The sequence below is a fragment of the Helianthus annuus genome, chromosome 12, assembly GCF_002127325.2.
Source record: "Helianthus annuus cultivar XRQ/B chromosome 12, HanXRQr2.0-SUNRISE, whole genome shotgun sequence".
Lineage (NCBI taxonomy): Eukaryota > Viridiplantae > Streptophyta > Magnoliopsida > Asterales > Asteraceae > Helianthus > Helianthus annuus.
In genome coordinates this window covers 36,795,248-36,818,728 of record NC_035444.2, presented here as the reverse complement: position 1 = coordinate 36,818,728, position 23,481 = coordinate 36,795,248, and the positions used below count along the sequence as shown (strand labels likewise).

Sequence of the window (23,481 nt, the reverse complement as noted above, 5' to 3'; positions counted from 1 at the left end):
AAGTACCAGCAGCGTATCCACCATGTGTTTATTGTATTACTCTAGTTTCGTTATCTAAATCACCGTCAAGATGCATATAATCATAACCATTGAGTCGGATAGTACTTCTTAAAATCCCCTTATGAAGATAGGAAGGCCCAAGACTGTACTTCAAATATCCTATAAAATAGTATGATCATCGTATCAGATGATATTTGTCAGGATCGCACTGATCATATAGACTGTTAGGGTTGGGTATAACCCACCACTTTGAACAGGGGATCATAAAGACCACCACTAGCCTTATCCAATCTCAAATAGAACAAAAAAATATAGCCCGTAGGCTTTTCATCACTAGGGATGTTAATATTATGGTGACCATACTGATGATACTGGTCAGGATCGTATTGATCATACAGACTATGGGATTTGAGCATAGCTCACCCCCTTGGGCAAGGAATTATAAAAGATTACGATTGCCTTGTCACTATTGGACAATATATTATATCCCGTAGGCAAAATATCACTAAGGGATGTTAAATAACATGATCATCATATTAGATGATATTAGTCATGATCGCATTGATCTTATAGACTATTATGTTTGGACCTAGTCCAATATTTTTAGACAGGGAGTCGTAGACCACAACCGTCGTGTTGTCTTATTGGGCAACAAGTTTAGCCCGTAGTCACTTCATCACTAACGGATGTTTATAATATGATCATTTTATAGGATGACATAAGCCATGATTCTTAATTGCTAGGCTAGGCAAGAGAATTTGAAGAATCCAATATAAGGATGACTGTTGTGATTTTTCGAATCACATTTGTCAAGAGTGCTAACACGTTCTTAGGTGTTAACAAGGACCTGAATCCCTTGAGTAGATTTCACCATCTTGGCCACGAAGGCTAGGTCTCACCTTTAAGATTCTTTTTAAAATGCATACTGACAGGGAAGGAAAGATTTTTATTTTATTCAGGATTTTTGTCATAAACCCTAATTTATAAGTTAATAATAGCACAAATGACCTAGTCGCATAGACGAGTTAGATTTATAAGCCATGATTCCAGAGAATCGTGGCATTAAGGTTTGAATCAAAGTTCATTACCTTTTCCTGATAGGGAGTTGTAGGTTACGACTATCTTTATTAAAATTTCTGGCCCGTGGGCCTATCAATTAACATCTCGTAAGATGTTAAGACATATAGTCATTGCACTGATGATACGTTCAGCGGTCACAGTAATGACATGACGACATGATCAGTGCCGTTAATTTAATCAAATTTCGTTCAGTGGTCATAATAATGACATGACGGCAGGATTAGCACTTAATTTAAATCAACTGTCATTCAGCGGTCATAATAATGACATATCGACAGGATTAGTACTCTAATTTGAATCAATTGTCGTTCAGCGGTCATAATAATGACATGACGACCAGATTATCGTCTAGAGGGCTTTGAGCATAGCTCACCCCCTTAGGACGGGGAATCTCAAAAGATCACAACTGTCGATGTCGCAATCGGACAGTGTATTATAGCCCGTGACACTTCATCCTTAAGGGATGATTATTTAATAAGGAAGGTTTGGAATAACCCATTCTAGGGATGATTTACGTGATTTTATCGAACCACGTTTGCCAGGAGTGTTAACATATTACGGATGTTAAGGATTTGAATCTCTTGAATAGGTCCTACCATCTTGGCCTCGACACACAGGCTAGGTTTAATAATTAATGCAGAACAATCCTAACTCGGGATGTTAATAAGGATCTGAACCTAAATTGAGGATTTGCCGTCTTGGCCGGGTCTCAATAATGACACGAGGCTAGGTCTTGTCCTTTTTAGATTTTTCCATTTTATTATAATGGTAGATCTTATAACAGAAATATTATTTTAATTTATTTTATATATTATATTCATATATAATGATATAATTGAAATTTAGGTAAAACATCCCAATGGTTTTAAAAGAGGTATAGAATTTCCCTAAAAGGAACTTAAAAGAAATGATGTTGTCCTCAAAGGGACCAAAAGATAAATATCGTTATAAAGACTTTTAAGGAAACGATCTTTAGTAAAAGGAGTCTCTTCTTCATTTTAGTTCTGAATCTCTTCTTATCGGTTGTACATTAATCCTAGTCGCAATACGAAGCTCGGCCTTTCCTAGGCTTCAAATGGGGAGAAATTTCACTACAGCTCCTTGCTTGGCGACATGTTAAAATATATATAATTGAAAGTAACAATCCTCTGAATAGAGTCGAGAGTATTCCTATGTTAAGTCTAGACTCGGAAGGTCAAAGAATGTGCTATCGTGTCATTGAGATTAAACACAAAAAAGCTAGTGTTTAATTCACTCAATGTTGGCTCTGATACCAACCTGTCACACCCCTAATTTCCACGTGTCACCGGTGGGCCCGGTGGGGAGTATAGTGACGTAGTTGGCATCATCATAGACAAACAACACAATATAATAATGCACAGCGGAAGCAAGAGATAAATGTATTACAGACCGATATATAGTAATATCAAGTATTACCCACGGAATGCAAAGGATCCACAGGCGGATCAAAATAAAATAAGATATTGTTCAACAGATTTATTGTCATCCAAGCTTGCGAGACTTATTGTGGACGCTCTAGAAGACAGCCAACCTATTACGTGTAGTACCTGCACTTAACCTTTTGGGAAAATACGTCAGTTTACACTGGTAAATACAATTTAACTGACTCATTTTGAAAATGATTGAAAATTGATTTAAATGCACATGGCATAAAATATTTTTATAACTTGGGATAATTATGCAATATAATCTTGTAATGGATTTACATGTTACTCCGCGTTCAGTAGCCCGATCCGTAGACCGGGTTAAAGATTAATAGACACACCACAATATAGAGTTATACACTGACGGGTGTACGCCTACACCCCGTGCTCAGGTCGTGGCCATCTCGTAAGATGATGCCAAGGATATCCGGGACATGGTCATTAACCCCCCAAAGGCTTCAAGCAATAAAACACCTTCAAAACAGGGTCATCTCAATAAATTTAACCACTATTCGATTAAAGAATTCAATGCCGGACCAAGCGGTATATTATATACCGTACCCCAAGCCCGTATAGGGAAAATAAGTTAAAAGTATTTACCTTGGTAAGTATGAATCACAATTAGCAAGTGAAGGTAGCTTTTACTGGGTCTCCTATTCTGGAACAAAGGTTTATAATAACCTATTAGATTTCTAACGGGTCTTTATTTAAGCCTAAGCTTAGACCGGTTAGTTTTAAGAACGATGCGGCTCAAGCGCACGATTAAGCGAAGACCGGATAGAATGTGATTTAGACCCGACAAGTTTAAATACTTGTATAATTTGGGTATGCTAAATACATTCTGGATTTTGAGACAAAAAGATGATGTTTGACCCGTTTCGCTTTTTTTTTTTTTTTTTTTTGGGTCAATTTATGCAAACTGGTTACATAAACCGAACCGAACGCTAAAAGAGCGTTACGGGTAACCACAAGAGTCATATGCAAGTTCCCTGAGATAATATGCTTTAAATATGTTATAATATCAGTAAGATAACTTCTATTTTACCCCATACGGAGTTAAACTCAATCTACGCCTCATAAGGGCATTTTGGTCATTTAAAAGATCGTAAAAGAGTTAAATTGGAAATCTGAGTTACAGGTCTGATTTATACAGTAAATATACTTAATTTGACATATTATAACAGTAGGGTATGACCCATATACAAAACTTACCATTTAAAACCAAACTATGCATCTTAGGGGTATTTTGGTAATTTCACAGGGGCTTAAACGGTCAAAACTGGAAACCTGAGTTCAAAAACTTATATTTACTGTTATTTTATAAAAGTATGTTAAAAACATCAGTAGATATAACCCTTGTGTAACGCCCTGCGTTTTCAAACTTCCTACATTTAGAAACCTTACGTGAAATTCTAACTTTGGAAATCTTGTGTTCTTATAACCATTCTTTCATTGTAATCGTTGTAAAATACGGAACTTGCTTCGTAAATAAAACTTGTACATTACACTTTTTACCTAGTTAAATCATGTTTTATTTCATATTTCACCTTGTTACAAGTTAGGGGAAACATTGTTGCACATTATTACACAACTTAACTAACAAAATTACTCATTATAATGTTTTAAAAAAATAAAAAAATAAAGAAATATGGCAGCCCCAATTCAGCAAAATTCAGCCCATATAGTTGGGTTTTGTGGGCTAGTTTCAAGGGGTAAACCCTTCTAAACACTTCCAAAGCCCAACCCATTGAAACCCTAATCCTTCCCCCTATAAATACCACTTATAACCAGCCTCCCTACCACTTTTGCAACCCTAAAAACTCACAAAACATCCACCAAACCGTAGCTGAAAGCAAGGGTTCGAGTAGATTGACACCCCTTCACGAAAATGAGCATAACTCACTCAATTCTTATCCGATTCACTCGATTCTTTTTCCTACTTGCTTGTATAATCATGGGGTTCGATTCCTAGACTTCTCCTTGGAGAAATCAGACCTGGAAATGCCCCGAAATAGTCCATAAACTTTCTGTTTGTTTTTATGTTCATCAAAAACTTGTTTAAACCTATGCAACTTGTGTCCAACACATCTCATACCTATGTCCTAATGCTTACAACTTATCCCATGGTTGGTTAAGCTTAAAAACAAGGTTGAGACATTTAAAATCAGAGGATTAAACCTCATAAACTTGGTGTTTTGTTTAGGGTTTTTAACCCACAAGTCATGTCAAACTTTGTCTTTGATACATGAGTGATTATGGAACAACTTGGGTTGTCCAAACATACAATCCTCACATGATTTGATGATTTCTCTTAGTTAGTGTGTATATTTCTTATTCTTTATTGTATGTTCATGACCCTCCTTGGTTGTTTTTTTTACATCAAGTGTAGTGGTGAACACATAGAGGTGCCTAAATGGAAGACTTGATCTTCCTACCTCCTACATGACTTCTATGACATTTAGAGGTACCAAAATGAAGATTTTAATCTTCTACCTCATGCTTGAACTATTGGACATATATTATATAACCTAAATATATTATTCGAATAATCGAATCTTTGATGATGAACTAGTGTTCATATGTCCAAACATACTAGGCGTTAAAAACGCTTAAAAAGGCGATTTAGAGCCGTTTCTGGGTTTTCAAAACAAAGCTGATATTTTTATATTTCCAGAATGCTCAAAATAATTTATTTAACACATAAAATCAGTAGAAAAAGGTTTGGGGTCAAAAAGATCTATAAAACTCATTTTATGGCCAAAAAGGTCAAAACCGGTATTAACCGAATTAAACTTAGAGACCTATGATACGATCAGCCAAAAATTAAATAAAAATCTTCAAAAATCCCAAAATATTATATAACATCAGTGGGTAAAAGTTTGGTATCAAAAAGTAGGCTTAAATAGGTTATATGCTAATTACGTCGTTTATTTAACATAAAGCTTTCAAATTACGATATCGGGCATAACTCTTAATCTGGACCTCAAACTGATATCAAATTTTTGGTGCAAGTTTATAAATCAGTAATAAAGATTTCTACTCTTTCACTTTTTCAAAAATCGCGTTTTATAGCAAAAAGGGCAAAATAGTCATATTTAAGCATAAACCGGTAACATGCATATGGATCGGACAAGTGTTGAACCAAGTCTTAAAATCTCAGCGAGTTGTACATATATAAAAATGGTCCAAAGTAAGCTCTAAGGCAGATCTCAAACATGCATGCACGGATCCGAATTGAGAGTCAAAGAAAAAGTCATTTTATGAGACTTTCGGTTCCGATCCGGATTCAAACTGAAAATTTTTCGAGTTGATCATGATGAAACATGTTCTTACATTATTTACAAAGTTATTTTGATGATCAAACAGGTTGCATGTGATCTACACTGTTAATTATGCTAAATTTTGCAAAAACCCATTCTGTTGACTTTTTAAGAAACGCTTTGACTCGACAATTATCATGCTTAGAGTGGGAATCTGAAAATACCCTTTTAAGGGTTTGTTACCCACATAAATACCTACTTGTAGGTACTTTCAATTCGAGAAATGACTGAGCGGATTTTAATTAATCGCAAAGTCAAATTTAAATTACGACGGATTGACTAATAGCTAATTAACTAAGCTAAAACGAAATCGAAAGGGTTATAAACACTTACAAGAGTCCTAATTGCAATTTGAGATCACTAGAAGGCCTGAGGTTGCTTAGAGAGCTTCAGAATTTATAATGCAAGTGGAGTAACAAGTGAACTCATCACCTATTTATATTTTTCGGGACTTCGTATGATCGCGACAAGTGTCGGGGGCATGAAATCAGATTAGGATAGGTGTTAAACCACCTTTCAAACCTGTGGGCAGCCCCTAGAATCAAGTTGATGGTATTAGAAATCAGTTTGCATGTGAAGACAGCTGGAAACAAGCTGTTATCTGCTGTTTGCAGGTCTGATCAGGCCATGCGGCCCGCGTAGAGGGCACAACAGACTCATGCGGCCCGCCTGACAGGTCTGGTCTGCACAAAACAGTTTCAAAATCGACAGGATTGGTCCCTGTCAGCTTATACGGCTATTTTAAGCACGTCCAAGGCCCGTTAACCTCGTATAAAGGCCCCACTATGATGTTTAAACTTAGGAGACATGAAACATGTTCAAAAACATGTCGGATTTCGGTTCGTTTGACCGTACGGTCACGTTATGCGTCGAATTACGACGAAACACGGACGGGCGCTAAAAACGAACCAAACGACGCGACGAAAGGAAATTTATCATGGCGATCACTAAAATAAGATATTTTAGTGCTTACATAAATTTTTGGGTGTCCGGGGATATTCAGAATGCGAGATATGCGCAAAAGTGCAAACTTGTGCACTTTTTGACACTTTTAGTCCCTGCATGACCTTAAAGTTTATTTTTGCGCACCAAACACCTCTAAGCCTGAATATACGCTATAGAAATGATAATTAGGTCATGTTTAACTCATGGACACTTTCCGGAAGGTCCGTTACCATGCGAATCGACATACTTTTACAGTTTGACGCAAATAGTCCTTAAATTGCGCAAAGTAGCGCGAAATGCCGTTTAATGTTATTCAAGCCTTCCATGACCCATATTTATCCTTACCAAGCATATCCTTAATTATTAATACGCTCTCGCTCGCTTGGATGGTCACCGAAAGGCATAGATTCAAAAGTTGACGCTTTAGGCCCCTCTATTGCGCAAACTTGCGCATTACAACATTTAATAGCATTGAAGCCTCATCTAATCCATATTAGGCATTATTGAAAGTATTATTAAACATCACGATGCTTCGGGTTCGCTAAAAGGTCATTTAGAGGTATAATTAAACATATTGACACTTTTAGCCCCTCTAACTTGCAAAGTTGCGCGTAACTTTACTTATAGGCATAAAAACCTTAGATGGCCATCATTTGGCATTCCCGAGAGTATAATTAAATATTATTAAGCTCCCGGTTTGTTAGAAGGTCACTCAGAGGTAAGAATTAACATGTTGACGCTTTTAATCCCTTTATTGCGCAAACTTTCAATTAATCACGCAAACGACTACACTTATTCATCAAGTGGCACATTTGGGAATATAACATCGTGAGAGGTTATTTGGAAACTTATTTTAGGTATGCTAACACTTCCAGTCCTTTTATTATCAAAGTTTTTCGATTTTTCGAAAAATTAGTCCCTTAAATTCAACATCGGACTTTATTAGGGTTTATTACACGTGTCAATATATCATTGGACGTGATTTTACGAGGTGTTACAGTTTCAGTTCGTTAACCTTCAAAGAGTCGAATCCCCAAATTTGTTGAACCAAATCTTATCGGAAAACACTTCAGATCCAAACAATATTGAGTCAACCTAGGGTACCAGATACAACACTCTAATTCACGACAGAATTGAACCACAACGGAAGAACAATAGAATCGAAGCCTTGTAGCTCTGATACCATGTCAAAAAATGGTATTAACAGAACTTTATGATGAATTATTACAACAAATCTTTGTATATCACTCGATGAACTCTCAATACATATACACAAACAAGATCAGATCATCAACTTAACGATCTGATTACACCAGAATTAACAGAGAAACTCAGATTGTCACACCCCCAAATTACCACATAGGGAGTGTCCCTGTTAGGCGTGTGACATACCAATAACGAGCCACCAATTACATTGAACCCATACAAGTTATAATTAAAATCCCCATTATTAATAAAAACATCTTCAATAAGTTTAAACGAAAACCAATAAGTTCAGCGGAAGCAAATAGTAAACGAAGTTAAACTGTTTCAAAACCAACGTATAGTATCAAGAAATCAATCACATAAATCCTTCCAGTCGACCCATGACCACTCCAGTTACTCCAGACAGCAAGTTCCCAAATCCGAAATACCTAACGACCTGCGAGCATGCAACAAGTGTATCAGACAACGCTGGTGAGTTCATAGTTTTATGAGAACGTTGTTTACCAAGTATGTAGTTAATCCATTGAAGTTAATTCCCGAAGTAATGTTGAAAACAATGTTGATAATACCCCAATACAAGACGGCTTCTGATTATTTTGCCCTTTCTCCAATGCTCCTATCAAAGCATTGGTCATGACCAGGTCATTAGTTCAACACCCGTCCTCCCAGGTACGGGGTGAGGTTGCCAAACCTAAGTAGCGCTACTAACTAATACCATGTTACCTTCCTGGTAACCAAACAACACGGAGGGACTTTAAAGGTGATAGGAAGAGTATATTATCCAACATTCCCGTTTTTACCCAAAAGACTTGTCCCTCCCAGGAATACCCACTGACTGTCCCAACCACCGGGACGCATGCTCAAGAAAGATGAACTCACCTTAGAATTGCTCGGTAGATTAAATTACGTATTCCAAGTTGGTCTACCAAACCCTATCGTAGTTACCGACAACAATCAGTTTCGTAAACACTTAAACAATTATTCCTAATACATGTTACACAAATAGTACACACATAATATCATGCACGTATAATAGTTGATCATGCAACATAATGATCCATTGTCATCATGAAGTCTCATAACAGGTGCTCGTGTAACCCCAATCCACATCACCAGTTTATATTTCACATATTTACTTATGAGCTAGTTTGTCATACACATAAACATGCAACTGCTATTTTGTTCGTGAGCCGGTGTGCGGTCATCCCATGGTCCGATCAACATACAAAGCCTAATTAAATGGGCTACACTTGGCTAGTGTGCGATAACCATGTAAGGGTGCGACCGAGTCCTGAGTGTTTGCAATCTCTTGCCAATCGCACAATCCATCATGGGCTCGATTCAAACACATGTGCGATCTCTTATTTGCGCGGTATCGGTTACGCAGTACCGTAACTCAAGACAGTTTCCATAATTTCCCTCCCATTTACCCAACCAACATTCCATAAATCAAATTAACAATCAATTGCCAAAGTCATTCCAATCACTAATCAGTTTATTCTAAGCTCATATCATGATCGAGTGATCTTGAAATCATGAACTTGTTTTTGTTATGAATCATTATTTAATCGCCCATAGATAGATCATGATACATCATCTATCCTACCGTCACATAACCGTTTCCATGCATGAATATATTAGCCTATCATCATCGAATCATTGCTTCGTACGGATCCGTGATCTATACTGATCGGTGTCAGAATCACGTTGATTATTATGGTGTTAATCACATAGCATTCATAATAACATCCAATCACTACTCCAACATCCATATTAACATAACGGTTTACGTTTATCGAACTCGAGTTATCAAACATTTGGCAGTCCTTAAGCGATCAAGTGTGGGAACAGGTTTAAACGAGGAGGGTCATCGTTCATTCAATAGTTAACAGATTCCAACATCAAACATTCATGCATCAAGCAATAGGTCCCTGTTTTATTTAAACATTCATTATTGGTCGACTATTACCTTCTTAATTACTACAACCAACAAGACTATCTTCATCATAAAAACTACCATTTATCATTCTCTTTATCACTCATCACACCACACTTACAGTTTCATTTAACATTCAACCAAGGATTCACAATCATCATTTAAATCATGTAGCAGTCGTAACATCTGCCAAGCATACTCTAAAAAAAATGGTGATGTTCTAACCTGAATCCGATGTCGTAACGTAACGCAACGTAATGTGCGTGTTGTGAGAAACTGAAGAAGGAAAACAGAGTTCCGTCAAAGAGATGTGAGCTTCCGTTGGTGTGTCCGGAGAGACGGAGCGGCCGGAGATGTGGGGCACTGATGTTAGGAAGGCTTCGACAATTAGGATGCCGTCAAGATGTGGGGGTTTTGGGAGTATTAGGGTTTAGTGCCTCGGGTGTGTTTAGAAATTATGGGGGCAACATTAACATGCAGATCCTATATCATAAGGTGTGCGTGTGGGCTCGGGTTGACTCCAAGTGGTGTGGGCCGAGGAGAGAAATATGAGATGTGGCCTCATGCCCAAGTATGCCAAGTAAACTCGTGGCCCACATGTGTCAAGTAATTCCACGGCCTAATTTAGTTAGTTTTCTAAATTAACTAAACTACACAAATAAACGTATCATGGTTTCGTGTATTGTTAACTAATCATACACACATAAACATTTAGTTGTGCATGAGATAGGCAAATAAACAGAGACACACGCCAAAGGTTGTGGAATTTTAAGTAGTGCTAACCTTAATTATTCAGGTTGTCACACAGATGAAGAAAACCCTAATTCTACGATGTCATTGTGTAACGTTGAAGACAGAGAGAAAGAAACTTCTGGAGAAATATCTTTTCCCCCAATAATGAGCTTTGAGATCAAAAGCCTTTTATAGCTGGTCCAAGACTCGCCCGATTCGGAGAGCTTTACTCTAGAGAGCCCGACCCACTAAGTCCAATCTGCTGCTTGACAGTCCATTTAGTCTTATAAGCCCAAAATAACTCTTGAGTAGTCTATCAACAGTAGGCCCAGTAACATACAAAATAAAAGAAAATTATATTAAAACAACATAAAATAAATAGTTTGTAATATAACTGGAGAATAAAAGTGTATTGTATACTTTCAACAGGTTTTCAAATATATATCACTTTATTTTCCATTTTACTTTCTTTCGGAATTGTTTTCCATTTTATTTTCTTTGGGGAAAAAAATGTTTTACAAAATGTTCTAAACTAGTCTTGAATCTTGCGCTTCGTGGCGGGATCGTAGAAGGGTATTGGCGAGGATAAATTTATTACATGATATATCGATATCAATGAGTTATTACAGACCATGTAGATTTTAATCTAAACGACGGTAAAAATAAACAATTAACACGGTTGAGTAAAAATGTCTAGAGTTAAAAGTTAGTTTTAATCTAAACGACGGTAAAAATAAGAAAACAACACGATTAAGTAAAATAAATAATAAGTAAAATAGAAAAGAATTAAACTTATAAAAAAGATAAAAGAACAATTATTTGTTAAAAAATTAATTTTATTGAACTTTAAGGGACATATGCCGTATGATACCTCTATTAAAATTTACGGTTGAAACGTAAATCGTTTATAGAAAAAAATATTATTAAACTTCTGTATAATAAATATATTAAAAATCACGGGTACATATAAATCGTTTATAAAATATTATAGCATAGAGTTCGTTTAATAACTATATTAACATTTAGGGTTAGAAATGTAAAATAGTTAAAAAAAAACAATACTATAAGGTTAGAAATGTGAATTGATTAATTAAAAAAACAATACTATAATATTTATGCTTCACTTTTAGAAAAATAAGGCCACAAAGTTGTTTTTAATTAAACTATTTTACTAGGCTTTCACTTAATTGGGAAAATAGCATATCCATATTTTAACTTAGATATTATACACCCTATTACATAAACAATTTTCCTTTTTTTGGAAAATAAGCCGACTCTATAAGCTTTGATAAGTTAGTTTGTCACATGATAACATCGTCAATGATTATATGTTTTTTTTCCACTCTTTTAGTTTCCCTTACAAATAATCGCATATAGTTTAAATATGAGTTAAAAACATGATGGCCAATTTAAATTCAAATTCAACATTAGAGGCGTCGTGATCTTAGCTTATCATCACGGTTCGTGCCACGTCAGCAATATAACAAGTGTCTTGGTCACCACCAGGGTAGCTAGAGAGAGCTCAAGTAATAGAGTACAAAAATACTGTTTGATTGCATCGGCTGCAAAACGCCCATCTACGAGATTATTATTATAGTTATTATTAATTGATTGATGACTTAAAATTAAGTTTTTTTTGGTTATATGAATATTAGAATTATTATTAATATCCTTTTCAGTTTGTTCTTCGCAGCTTGGGAGCATATACAGAAGTGAAAAATGAGCTAGAATATGCTCCAAAGCTAACCGTATGAAGAAACATTGTCATTTTTTGATGAGCAATTTGTAAGATTTTAGGTTTGGGCTTTTAGTTTGTTTAGGACCTGAGTGCTTCTTTACTGAATCGTGTGTTTATATGTGTATATATATAATATACGTCGTTAAACTTGGAAATGTTATTTTCAGCTACATTTTTTAGGTTGTTAGATAGGCGTAGCGTAACACGACGCAGGTTAAAACTTAGTTTTGATGAAAGACTAAAGTTCATCCCAAATTTAAAAAAGTGTATAGGAGGAAGAAAACAAAAGTAAGTGATCATACATAGATTCCTACATATCAAAGTGTATCACTTTTTAGTAACAAAAAGAAAAACGAAACACAATGGATTTTTCGTGTATTAGCAATCCATCCTTTATCAAAAACTTAAATCTTGGACAAATTAAACATGAATTGATCATAGTATCCCCACGACCAAAGTTACGATTAGAGAGTGCACTATACCATCTATCTCCTATTTTTAGCATGCTCTCTTACTTTAACACTTCCTTTTCACTTAAAACGTTTTTTCTCTCAAGATGTTCATCTTCATCGACCTTGATGTCTTGTAGTTAACGCCTTTACTATTTCTCCCATAATCATTCTCTCTTACAGCCTTGTTATTCTCACTTCCTTCTCTCATCCCGCACCCTTTTTCTTCTAGCAAATGCAGTCTAACCATGGTTTAACTTTAAACCAAGCGAAACTTAAGTAGTTTGGTAAACTTGTGTTTTTTTTATTTAATAAACACTAGGTTAGAATCCCGTGTATTACACGGGTTGAATAAATGTAATTTTATATATTAAATAATAAAAAGTTATATCTTTATGAACCCTGTATATTGTACGGGTTAAATAAATGTAATTTTATATATCAAATAATAAAAAAAAATTATATCTTTAAAAACCATGTGTATTACACAGACTAAATAAATGTAATTTTGTATACTAAATACCAATGTTTTAAATACCGGTATGAACCGGCCGGTTATACCGGTTAAACCGGATACCAGACACGTGTTCGGTACGATAAAGGCCGGTAAAACCCAAATACGGTAAGCCTTATGTACCGCCGGTAAATCCGGTTCTACCGGTTCAAACCATTGAACCGGTTTGCATTATCTTAAAATTTGATTTTTTTTAATTATAAAAAAATACGATATTAAGGTAATACCGACGTTCCATTGTTGGTAATTAACCTAGTGCCTTCCATTACAATTTTCATCGCTATTAAAACTATTACTCACATCATCCAATGTAATATTGTTTATAAGTAATAAAAATGCTCTTAAAAAATGTATAACATTTTACAAGAAAACAATTGTTTTTAAATAAAACCATAATCAGTTATATAAATCTTAATTGAGATTGGATTGTTTTTTAGATTAATTTGTATTTTATGAAATTATAGTGTTAACTAGTGACCGGTTGAACCGCCCGGTACAACCCGGTTCAACCGGTTAAACCATTTCAGAGCCTAACCCGGTATGAATAAAAAACCGGTTTTTAAAACATTGCTAAATACTAAAAATGTCGTATCTTTAAAAAAACCCGTGTATAATTGGGTTGAATAAATCTACCAAATAATAAAAAATTACATTCTTAAAAACCCCGTATATAACACGTGTTGAATAGATCTAAAAAAGAGTTATGTTTTTAAAAACCATGTGTATTACACAGATTAAATAAATGTAATTTTGTATATAAAATACTAAAAACGTCGTATCTTTAAAAAACCCGTGTATAGTCGGGTTGAAAAATCTACCAAATAATAAAAAGAATTATATCCTAAATAGATGTAATTTTGTATATAAAATACTAAAAACGTCGTATCTTTAAAAAACTCGTGTATAGTCGGGTTGGAAAATCTACCAAATAAAAAAAATTATATCCTTAAAAACCATGCGTTTTACACGAGTTGAATAAATATAATTTTGTATACCAAATAATAAAAATTTATATTTTTAATAAATTAGAATAACATTTAATATTAATTTATTATTTATATATTTTATATAAGATAAATAGATAAGAGAGGTATTTGTTTTAAAAATATATTAAATTAACAATTTAGATTTGATGATAATATTTTATTAAGGTATGATAAGATTTAATATTGATTTATCATTAATTTTTTTTAAGAATACGTTCAACGTATCCAAAAGTTGGTTTCTTTTATTATAGTTTTATTATAGTAGCTAGATTAGATTAGATTTGAACAAGGAAATTATATTATATTTTTATAAAAACAAGAAAAATAATTTGTAAAATAAAAAAAAAACATATATATTTTGGTTTAAAAAAAGTTGAAAAATGTGGTAAGATCATTTTTCAATCCAAAGAGTCGAAAAGAAACCTGTGGTGAGGTGCATCACCATGGCTGCCTTTGCTCACCACATCCTCCTCTCCAAACCCTCCTTCTTCTTCACCAAAACCCTAGCCAAATCCAATCATGGCTTCACCGCCTTCGTCTCCGTCTCTTCACCCTTCATCCGCAGACACAAATCCACACAACCAATAGCTGCTTCACTTCTTGAACTCGGTGGAGTTCAAATCTCCAAACAAGGTATTTTTCTGATAAATAGCTGGCTGGATTGGATTGTAACTTATTTGCCCTTTTCTTTTGATTGCTTATGTAAGAGCTCATTAGGGCAAATCGAAATGACTAAATACCAACCCATGATTTGTAATTTGCTCTAACCTTCTAACTAAGACCGTAATCTTACTTTCAAAGTTATTGATAATCCAATTAAGTCTACATTTCAGAAGTAGTTAGAAGAATTTGGGTAGAGATGACAGACAGCTTCATATTATAAATATATCCCTCTCTCTTCCAGTGTTGGCTAAAATTAGACCTGGCAAACGGGTCGGGTTGGGTCGGTTCGGGTCATGGGTCAAAACGGGTTCGGGTCGAAACGGGTTCGGGTCGAAACGGGTCAATTAAAAAAAGGGTTGTTTTGGTTCGGGTTGAAACGGGTTCGGGTCAAAACAGGTTCGGGTTGGAACGGGTTCGGGTCGGAACGGGTTCGGGTCGGAACGGTTTTCGGGTCGGGTCGGGTCGGGCTGATAATTTACTCTGTTTTTTGAGATTTTTTGCTGCATGATTAACCGTTAACAATTAAATTTTATACATATATTTTATAGTTATACTAACCGGCGCGAGTATTAAATACGCATATGAAATTAGGTAAACTGGATTTCATATTTTGCAGAGTTAACTATCATGTGTGGCTATGATATATCCAAATTCAATCTCTGATTGTTTATTTTCACTGCAAATTTTGGATCTGTGTTTGAATAATCTTTGAATAATTGGATGTGTGTTTGAATAATTGGATCTGCAAATTATACATACAGACATATATATAGCATCGCTACATATTTATATCACACAAACTTGCACATACAGTTATATATTGTTATAGTAACTGTACACATAACGCTACATAAAGTTTATTTTGCAATTGATCGGTGTTGGTTCGTATGTCACTGATGATGGGATCGGTTCTAGTCGAAACGGTACGGGTCGAAACGGTTCGCATCGAAACGGTACCGGTCGAAACGGTACGGGTCGAAACAGTTCGATTCGAAACGGTTCGCGTCGAAACGGTTCGATTCTAAACGGTACGGGTCGAAACGGTTCGCGTCGAAACGGTTCGATTCGAAACGGTACGGGTCGAAACGGTACGGGTCGAAACGGTACGGGTCGGAACGGTTCGCATCGAAACGGCACGGGTCGAAACGGTTCGCGTCGAAATGGTTCGATTCGAAACGGTACGAGTCGAAACGGTTCGATTCGAAACGGTTCGCGTCGAAACGGTTCGATTCGAAACGGTACGGATCGAAACGGTACGGGTCGAAACGGTTCGCGTCGAAACGGTACGAAACTCGTCCCGACCTGAAACACGTCTCGTGCGGAAACTCATGTCGGCCCAAAACCCGTTGTGATCCGAAACCCGTCCCGTGCAAAAACCCGTGTCGGCCCGAAACCCGACCCGAACCGACCCCGTTCCGATCCAAAACCTACGTCGTGCCGAAGCCTGTCTCGGCCCGAAACTCAATTTGAACTGAACCTGTTTCGTGCCGTAACCCGTGTTGTGCAGATACTTATGCCGGCTCGAAACCCGCTCTGATCCGAAACCTTCCCCGTTTCTTTAAGACACTAACCCATATCGACCCATTTCTTTAATGTTGTCGACCCGCTTTGACCCGAAAATAAAAAGATGAAATTTCAAGTGACCCATTGTGACCCATTTAGTTAAAATATCTAACCCAAACCAACCCATATAATTTTAAAATCAACCCAAATTGACCCACTTGGAAGGCTTTGGGTCAAGATTGCCCCCTCTAGCTAAAATACCAGGGTTTTTTTTTAAGCTCGGGCTTGGCACATGTTTTAGATTGATTCTAGGCTTATTTCAGTCTTAATTAGGGTTTTTTGTTCGGGTTGCCGCCACATTTTTACTCATAGCTGAAATGAAATGAACACACGCTTGGGATATATCGGGATATTAACTACATAGCTCGTACACTACCTAGACCATGGGAGTAGAACCGCCGTCAGTTGTACCACGGAGCCGACAATACTGAGGAACCCTCGTCCTCCGGTCAGCGAGTTGTGGTAGTGTACGCCTCGGGTTGTGATGCCACCACCGGCGCACCGCAGTGTCTCCTCCGTAAGGATTGGTGGCCGGCCCCTAACTCTCTTTACGTATTCTCTTCCCCTCTCTTACTCCTGTTTAGTTTTTCTCTCCTTCGTATACAAAGGAGGTGGCAGAACTGTAGTTACCATTACATTTCTGTCCAAACAATAATCTGTTCCTAAGAAACTACGTTAAGTGTTATATATATAGAAATTTGGCTGAATTTTTAGCCGGAAAATCACCTGAATATGCGCTTGAGCGCCTAAAAGGTGGGCTTTCAACTCTCAGAGCTTGTGCGCTTTTGACAACTACGAGCTCTTCTTACTAATGCAATTTTTGTTTACTTTTTGGTGCTTGTTATATGATGTAATGAGAACTGAATTTACATCAGTACAAAGTTCATAAGTAGGTTGGGTATTTTCAGAAGTCAAACAGGTTTGATTTTTTTTTTTTTTTTTTTTTTTTTTGTAAACGTTAAGTTTCATATCCTTTTATTATACCATACCAACTTTTGGTGAATCTTTTATCATCAACTTAACTGTTAGCTAGTCTTTTGATTTTGTGTTCTGATATAGTCTCTATTGGTAATTTTGCGATACAGATGTGGTTAAGGACGAACCGACAAATAATGTCCCAGATCTAATATTCACTAAACTAGGATTACAGCTTCATAGGAGAGACAATCATCCCCTTGGGATCCTCAAGAATGCAATACACAAGTATTTTGACTCCAACTATAACTCTCAGTTTCTTAAGTTTGATGATTTGTGCCCAATTGTTACTACCAAACAGGTAACCCTCTTTAAATCCGTAAATTACTACAAAGAAAATACCTTTTGATTATTATTTATTTATACATTTATATATCTCCGGTTAACAATTTTATAACCTTTATGCATGCAGAACTTTGATGATGTGTTGGTACCTGCTGATCATGTGAGCAGGAGTTACAATGATACATACTACATTGATGCAGAAACCGTGCTGAGGTGTCACACTAGTGCACATCAGGCTGAGTTACTAAGAAAAGGATATACAAATTTTCTTGTTACCGGCGACGTTTATCGAAGAGACTCCATTGATTCAACTCATTATCCTGTATTCCATCAGGTATCTGTTTTTTTTTTCCTCCCAAAGCAACGATAATTCTATAATATTACAGTTAACTAAGGGGGTGTATAGGTAAAAGTGATGATGTAAGTATATTATTATCTAATAATTTAAGGTCCATATTCGAGGTGGCAATTTAAGTTTATTTACTTATGCATTCATTAAATCCTGTTATAGTTTATTTTCTTAACAGTCAAACCAGTAAAAAAAATAGCTTAGAAGAAAACAGGTTAATAATTTGACCAATATTGGTTCGGGTCAACTCAACCCAGACCATATACAGAATTACTCCTTTCGGTTCGCCTGACGAGCTAGTATTGTCACATGTAGTTAAAATAATCAGATAGTGAGAGGCAGACAAGTTTTGTAAGAAAACTAATCATCATAGCAGGTTATTTGATTATTAATTTTGATTACTAAAGTCACATATAATCAGTTTCAAAACAGTCCAAACACCCCCTTGATATGCGGGTTATAATTGTTGTATGAGAGTATGCAGATGGAAGGAGTTAGAGTGTTCAGTCCAAATGATTGGAATGATTCTGGCAAGGATGGAACTTCGTATGCTGCAGATGATCTAAAAGCTTGTCTCGAGGGTTTGGCACGTCACCTTTTTGGTACGAAATCGAATTTTAGATCTAAATCGTTGATGTTAGTAGTCACTTCACGATCCAGAATTCAAAAATGTATTTGTTAAAAGTTGAGATGGAATTTAAAACTCGTTGAAATGTTCAGGTGCTGTTGAAATGCGATGGGTCGACACTTATTTTCCATTTACAAATCCATCTTTTGAACTCGAGATATATTTCCAGGTAATTTTGATACAAAATTCATGGGCATTTAAGATATTTGACTAGTGAACTAGCATGACGTATTTTTTTTTTAATAAAAGTTATGTTATTTTAATTGATTGTTCAGGAGAAGTGGTTGGAGGTTCTTGGTTGCGGTGTAATGGAACAAGAAATATTAAAACGTGGAGGGAAAACCGATAATGTGGCTTGGGCTTTTGGGCTTGGATTGGAACGTTTGGCAATGGTCCTGTTTGATATTCCTGATATTAGACTTTTTTGGTCTACAGATAAGCGATTCACGTCTCAGGTACTTTACTAGTCCCAAATGACCAGGTTAGGTTACGGGTCAAAACGGGTTGGCCTAAAACAATTTTTGTCCTAATCTTATTATAGATAACTAGTGGGATTCCAGCGCGCTTCGCTGCGGACCTTTGGTCATTATCGGTTTGGTTCGTTACGGCACGCGGCATAACAATCGTTGCCAATCGACACGTGTTTTACATCAATTGAAAACAATAAAAACGAATACCTGTATAGGTACCGGTGTTCGGTCGGTATCGGTCTGTTACGATACCGGTATCGTACAGACACTTGATATAGCTTACGATACCAAAATATACTTTATTGCGAATATAACTTTGTGTTCAATGAATTTAATACCGCCGGCGCCACGTCAAGAAAACTATAAAAACGAATACTGTACGGTTACCAATGTTGTTTGGTCGGTATATGTTCGGTTTGTGATGATTAAAAAAATCAACTATATATGGCCCGTTCGAATAGAACTTTTATCGAATCGTACATAATAATAAGCACATGATGACGCGAATAATAATAAAAAAAAACTATAAAAATGTTATACGGTACGGTATTGATGTTGTTCAGACAGTATCAGTAATATTAAAAAAAGAAAATCGTTAAAAATTAAAATTAAAGAAATATTTTTAAGGTTAAAAGTAAATATAATAGTATTCTATTGTAATATTGAACTCATAAAAGTACGGAAAAAAACTATATATTATTATAAAAATCAAATTACTATTCACACTCACTTTCCAAGTATATATATTAAATTAAGTTAGTGTCAGATATGATTACAAAAATATAACTTAAATCAATATAAGCTATTTTGCAACTCAATTCCCTCTTAAGCTGATTTTTTTTTACGATTTTACGTGTTTGACGAGTGACAAAACATAACCCATATCAGATTATCAAGTTGAGGCGCGAGGCGCAGCTTCTGGGGCTTTTTTTGCTTAGCGCCTTGTGTAATTACAAGTAGCGCCCAAAAGGCGCAGATTTTAGTGTTTTTTGGGGGGCTTTTTGGCCTGAGGCGCGCGCCTCATGTATCTGAGGCGTTTTTACTGCAGAAAAATGTTGTACCTTGGGTTTTTTGACTTGTACATGCAAGTAAAATGGTATAAAAGCCTTATTTATAGCTATATTTTGGTTAAAGGAAAAGCTAAAAACCTATGGGACATGTATGGGAAACACCTTGCGCCTCGGGTAAGAAAAGCCCACCGCTTTTGCGCTTCGCGCCTCAATTTTAGACCTCGTCGCCTTTGTGCGCCTATCGCTTTTTAAAACAAATTATCAACCAATCCATAAGTTAATGGGTCGAAAATCGAAATTACTACATCTACACTTCACCATCTTTTTGGATGGGTGGCTTATGAAAAACCATTAGGTTTTGGAGGGTTAAAGAAGAAAGATGTCTTTTTTTTTTTTTTTTAATTTATGAATACAATAATATACTTTGAAGAACCTGATTTGACCTCCATGGTCTTCCCTTGTTGATGCAGTTTACTAAAGGTCAACTTGGGATAAAATTCAAGCCATTTTCAAAGGTATGTGTACTGTTTGCCAAAGGTTAACTTGGTTCTTTTGTTGTGACTTCCTCAGAAACTCCATGAAACTTATTATAATATCCTATTCTGATATATAATATTATATGCAGTATCCACCTTGTTATAAAGACATGAGTTTCTGGATCAATGACTCATTCACAGAAAACAACCTTTGCGAAATTGTCAGAGGCGTTGCTGGTGATCTTGCGGAGGAGGTATAAAACTGTCTTCGGTTCTTTCTCTGATTGTTTTTTTATTTGTTTATTTTAGTATGAAATAACACTGATCTATAATATGTTCAGGTAGTATTGATTGACAACTTCACCAACAAGAAAGGAATGACTAGCCATTGTTACAGGATCACATATCGCTCCATGGAGCGTTCTCTTACAGACGAGGAAATAAACGAGCTACAGGTAGATTAACATTTTTTCATTAAAACATGTTTCATTTAAAATCCAATTTTTACTACTAATAATAATAACAATAAATATTACGATTTGATGGATGGATATCGATGCAGTGGAATGTTCGAGATCAGGTGCAGAGTCAGATGAATGTTGAACTAAGATGATTTTCTGTAGCATATTTGTTTTTTCAATCCAACAAGTCATTCATAACTCATAAGTTGCATTGTTACTTCCAATTTCCAACATATGTAACCCTACTCCTTTGTTTTGATCTTACAATAATTTTGATATATTTCTTTTGGTGAAATTAGGGCTGCCAGCTAGCAACTCGCTTGTAATTAGCTCGACAAAAACTTTATTTTGATATAATGGTTAACTGCACTATAAATAAAAGTTTTTAGTGTTCGACTTCTATACTTTAAGCATAGTTGAATATTGTATTATAAATGTCCGTAGTTGACCAGATTCATTCATTGGAATCAATCTGAATTAAGACTATTATGAATAAAATTGGTTGTTTTTTGAGATGAAAGGCTCAAGGTGTTGAGTTCCAATATTCATAGATATTCATTAGAGGATGATATCGGACGTAACCTGCTTTAAAAAACGATCTTCATGGATCGTAGTCATAAGATATTTTGGAACTGGTATGATCCTTCTACTTTAGCCAAAGTTGTTCTTTGATCATATCAAACGTTGTACCTATGCAAAGCAGTAACGTAGATATTTGAGTGGAGATAAATATGACATTAAGGGAGAGTTGTATGTTGCCAAAGGAATTATGTTCTCCTTTAAGAAAGGAGTTGGACATTCTGGCGCCCTCGTTGATGCGAACTGGTGTAAAACGCGTGGCTATACTCAAATTAAGAGTAGTTTGTTAGACCACTTCAAATCTGAGAACGAGAACAAGAATAGTTAAATAATGTATATGAGAATGTATTATGATTCGTATATCATGTTTAACGGATGTTCTTTATAGAATGGATAACGCATAAGTTTACCATGGCTTTAGTACTTGGTTAGTAAGGAGTTACTTGAACACAAGGAACCAGATGATGAATATGATACGTCATACCTTGCTAGAGGCAGTGAGATGTAGTTAGGCGTCCACCACTCCAAGTAGAAGATTGTTGGATATGAGATGTTTGATTGCTAATTAATTAACATTGCTAACGAGGTACGGTAAAAAAAAGTTACACTTTAGACTACAAATAAGAAACGATATTTAACGAGTACAATAGGTGGAACCTATGGGTAGTAAAAATACAGGGTTTTGATTGAAAACAAGTTACACCACATGAGATCAAAACACCCATCACAACCACATCCACCACCGACTCCATCTCCACACCGGAGCACTACCGTCGTACCACCTTCGATCCGCCACCGACCGCCCTATTCCGGTCAGCAACCACTACACTGCAACCCACCGTTTGATCGGGCCTTTCCCAGTCGGTCCCACCTGACGCCGCACCTTAGCCAAGGGCCGGCTACCGCCACCACCCCCCCGATTCCGACAAACTCATCGAAAAACCAGGTTTAATCGTGAAGGAGTTTATGGGTCTCGCGTATTTCGGGTTTTTTCGATCTACGAGTTAAGAAGTTGATTCAAGGTGTCGATTCGGGAACTATGGGTTGCGTGAACACGTCAACTAGCGTGACCTTTGGCGTTACCATCGTGTGTGTTCTTCGATTTTCGTACGTTTTACTAGAACACCCTATGCTTGTGTTAAATGTTATTTGTTCATTTGAATTGCAATTGGATCACTGACGAAATATTTTAATTAGATTGAATATGTGTACACGCTTCCCCAGCCAATTAATATGTGATATTAATGAATTAAATACAATATGATTTTATTAAAAATTTAAATTATACGCCATAAATCCCAAGGGTAGGGTAAATCTCATAACATACAAGGATCAAGCTATTGTTGAGTGAGTCCCCTATCACTATTAGAAAAAATGACGTTTGTTAAGTGTGAAGTGTGAACCAGTATATATAGAATAGTAACTTGGTATCATTATGGGCTTCAACATTAACCCATTGTATCCTCGTTTGTTAAGGCCCATGATGTATATATGCCTAGCTTTAGGCTTTTTTGCATTTAGCCCAGTGTAACTATTCCTAAGAAACTATTGTATTGTTATGTTATGTTTTGTTTTCTTTTTGTACTTTTTATTATTTTGCTGAAAAGATTATACAAATTTGTTCGGGTAAGTATTTCACTTGAGAATATGAATTGAAGAAATAAAACCAAT

At 35.9% G+C, this 23,481-nt stretch overlaps 1 protein-coding gene across 1 annotated transcript; it reads left to right on the top strand.

The window, feature by feature from the left end:
* The first annotated feature begins 14,731 nt into the window (after positions 1-14,731).
* Positions 14,732-21,631, top strand: LOC110894710 (phenylalanine--tRNA ligase, chloroplastic/mitochondrial). The gene is made up of 10 exons (XM_022141938.2): positions 14,732-14,984; positions 17,663-17,853; positions 17,965-18,171; positions 18,671-18,788; positions 18,907-18,983; positions 19,090-19,269; positions 20,765-20,809; positions 20,920-21,024; positions 21,112-21,225; positions 21,333-21,631. The coding sequence occupies exons 1-10, from the start codon at positions 14,795-14,797 to the stop codon at positions 21,381-21,383; spliced, it is 1,278 nt and encodes a 425-aa protein (XP_021997630.1). The 5' UTR covers positions 14,732-14,794; the 3' UTR covers positions 21,384-21,631.
* Positions 21,632-23,481: the final 1,850 nt, after the last annotated feature.

Coding starts and splice junctions, on each gene's coding strand:
- LOC110894710 (XM_022141938.2), top strand. CDS start 14,795: ATGGCTGCCTTTGCTCACCACATCCTCCTCTCCAAACCCTCCTTCTTC. Junction 20,810..20,919: donor AATTCAAGCCATTTTCAAAG/GTATGTGTACTG, acceptor TATTATATGCAG/TATCCACCTTGTTATAAAGA. Junction 21,025..21,111: donor CTGGTGATCTTGCGGAGGAG/GTATAAAACTGT, acceptor TAATATGTTCAG/GTAGTATTGATTGACAACTT.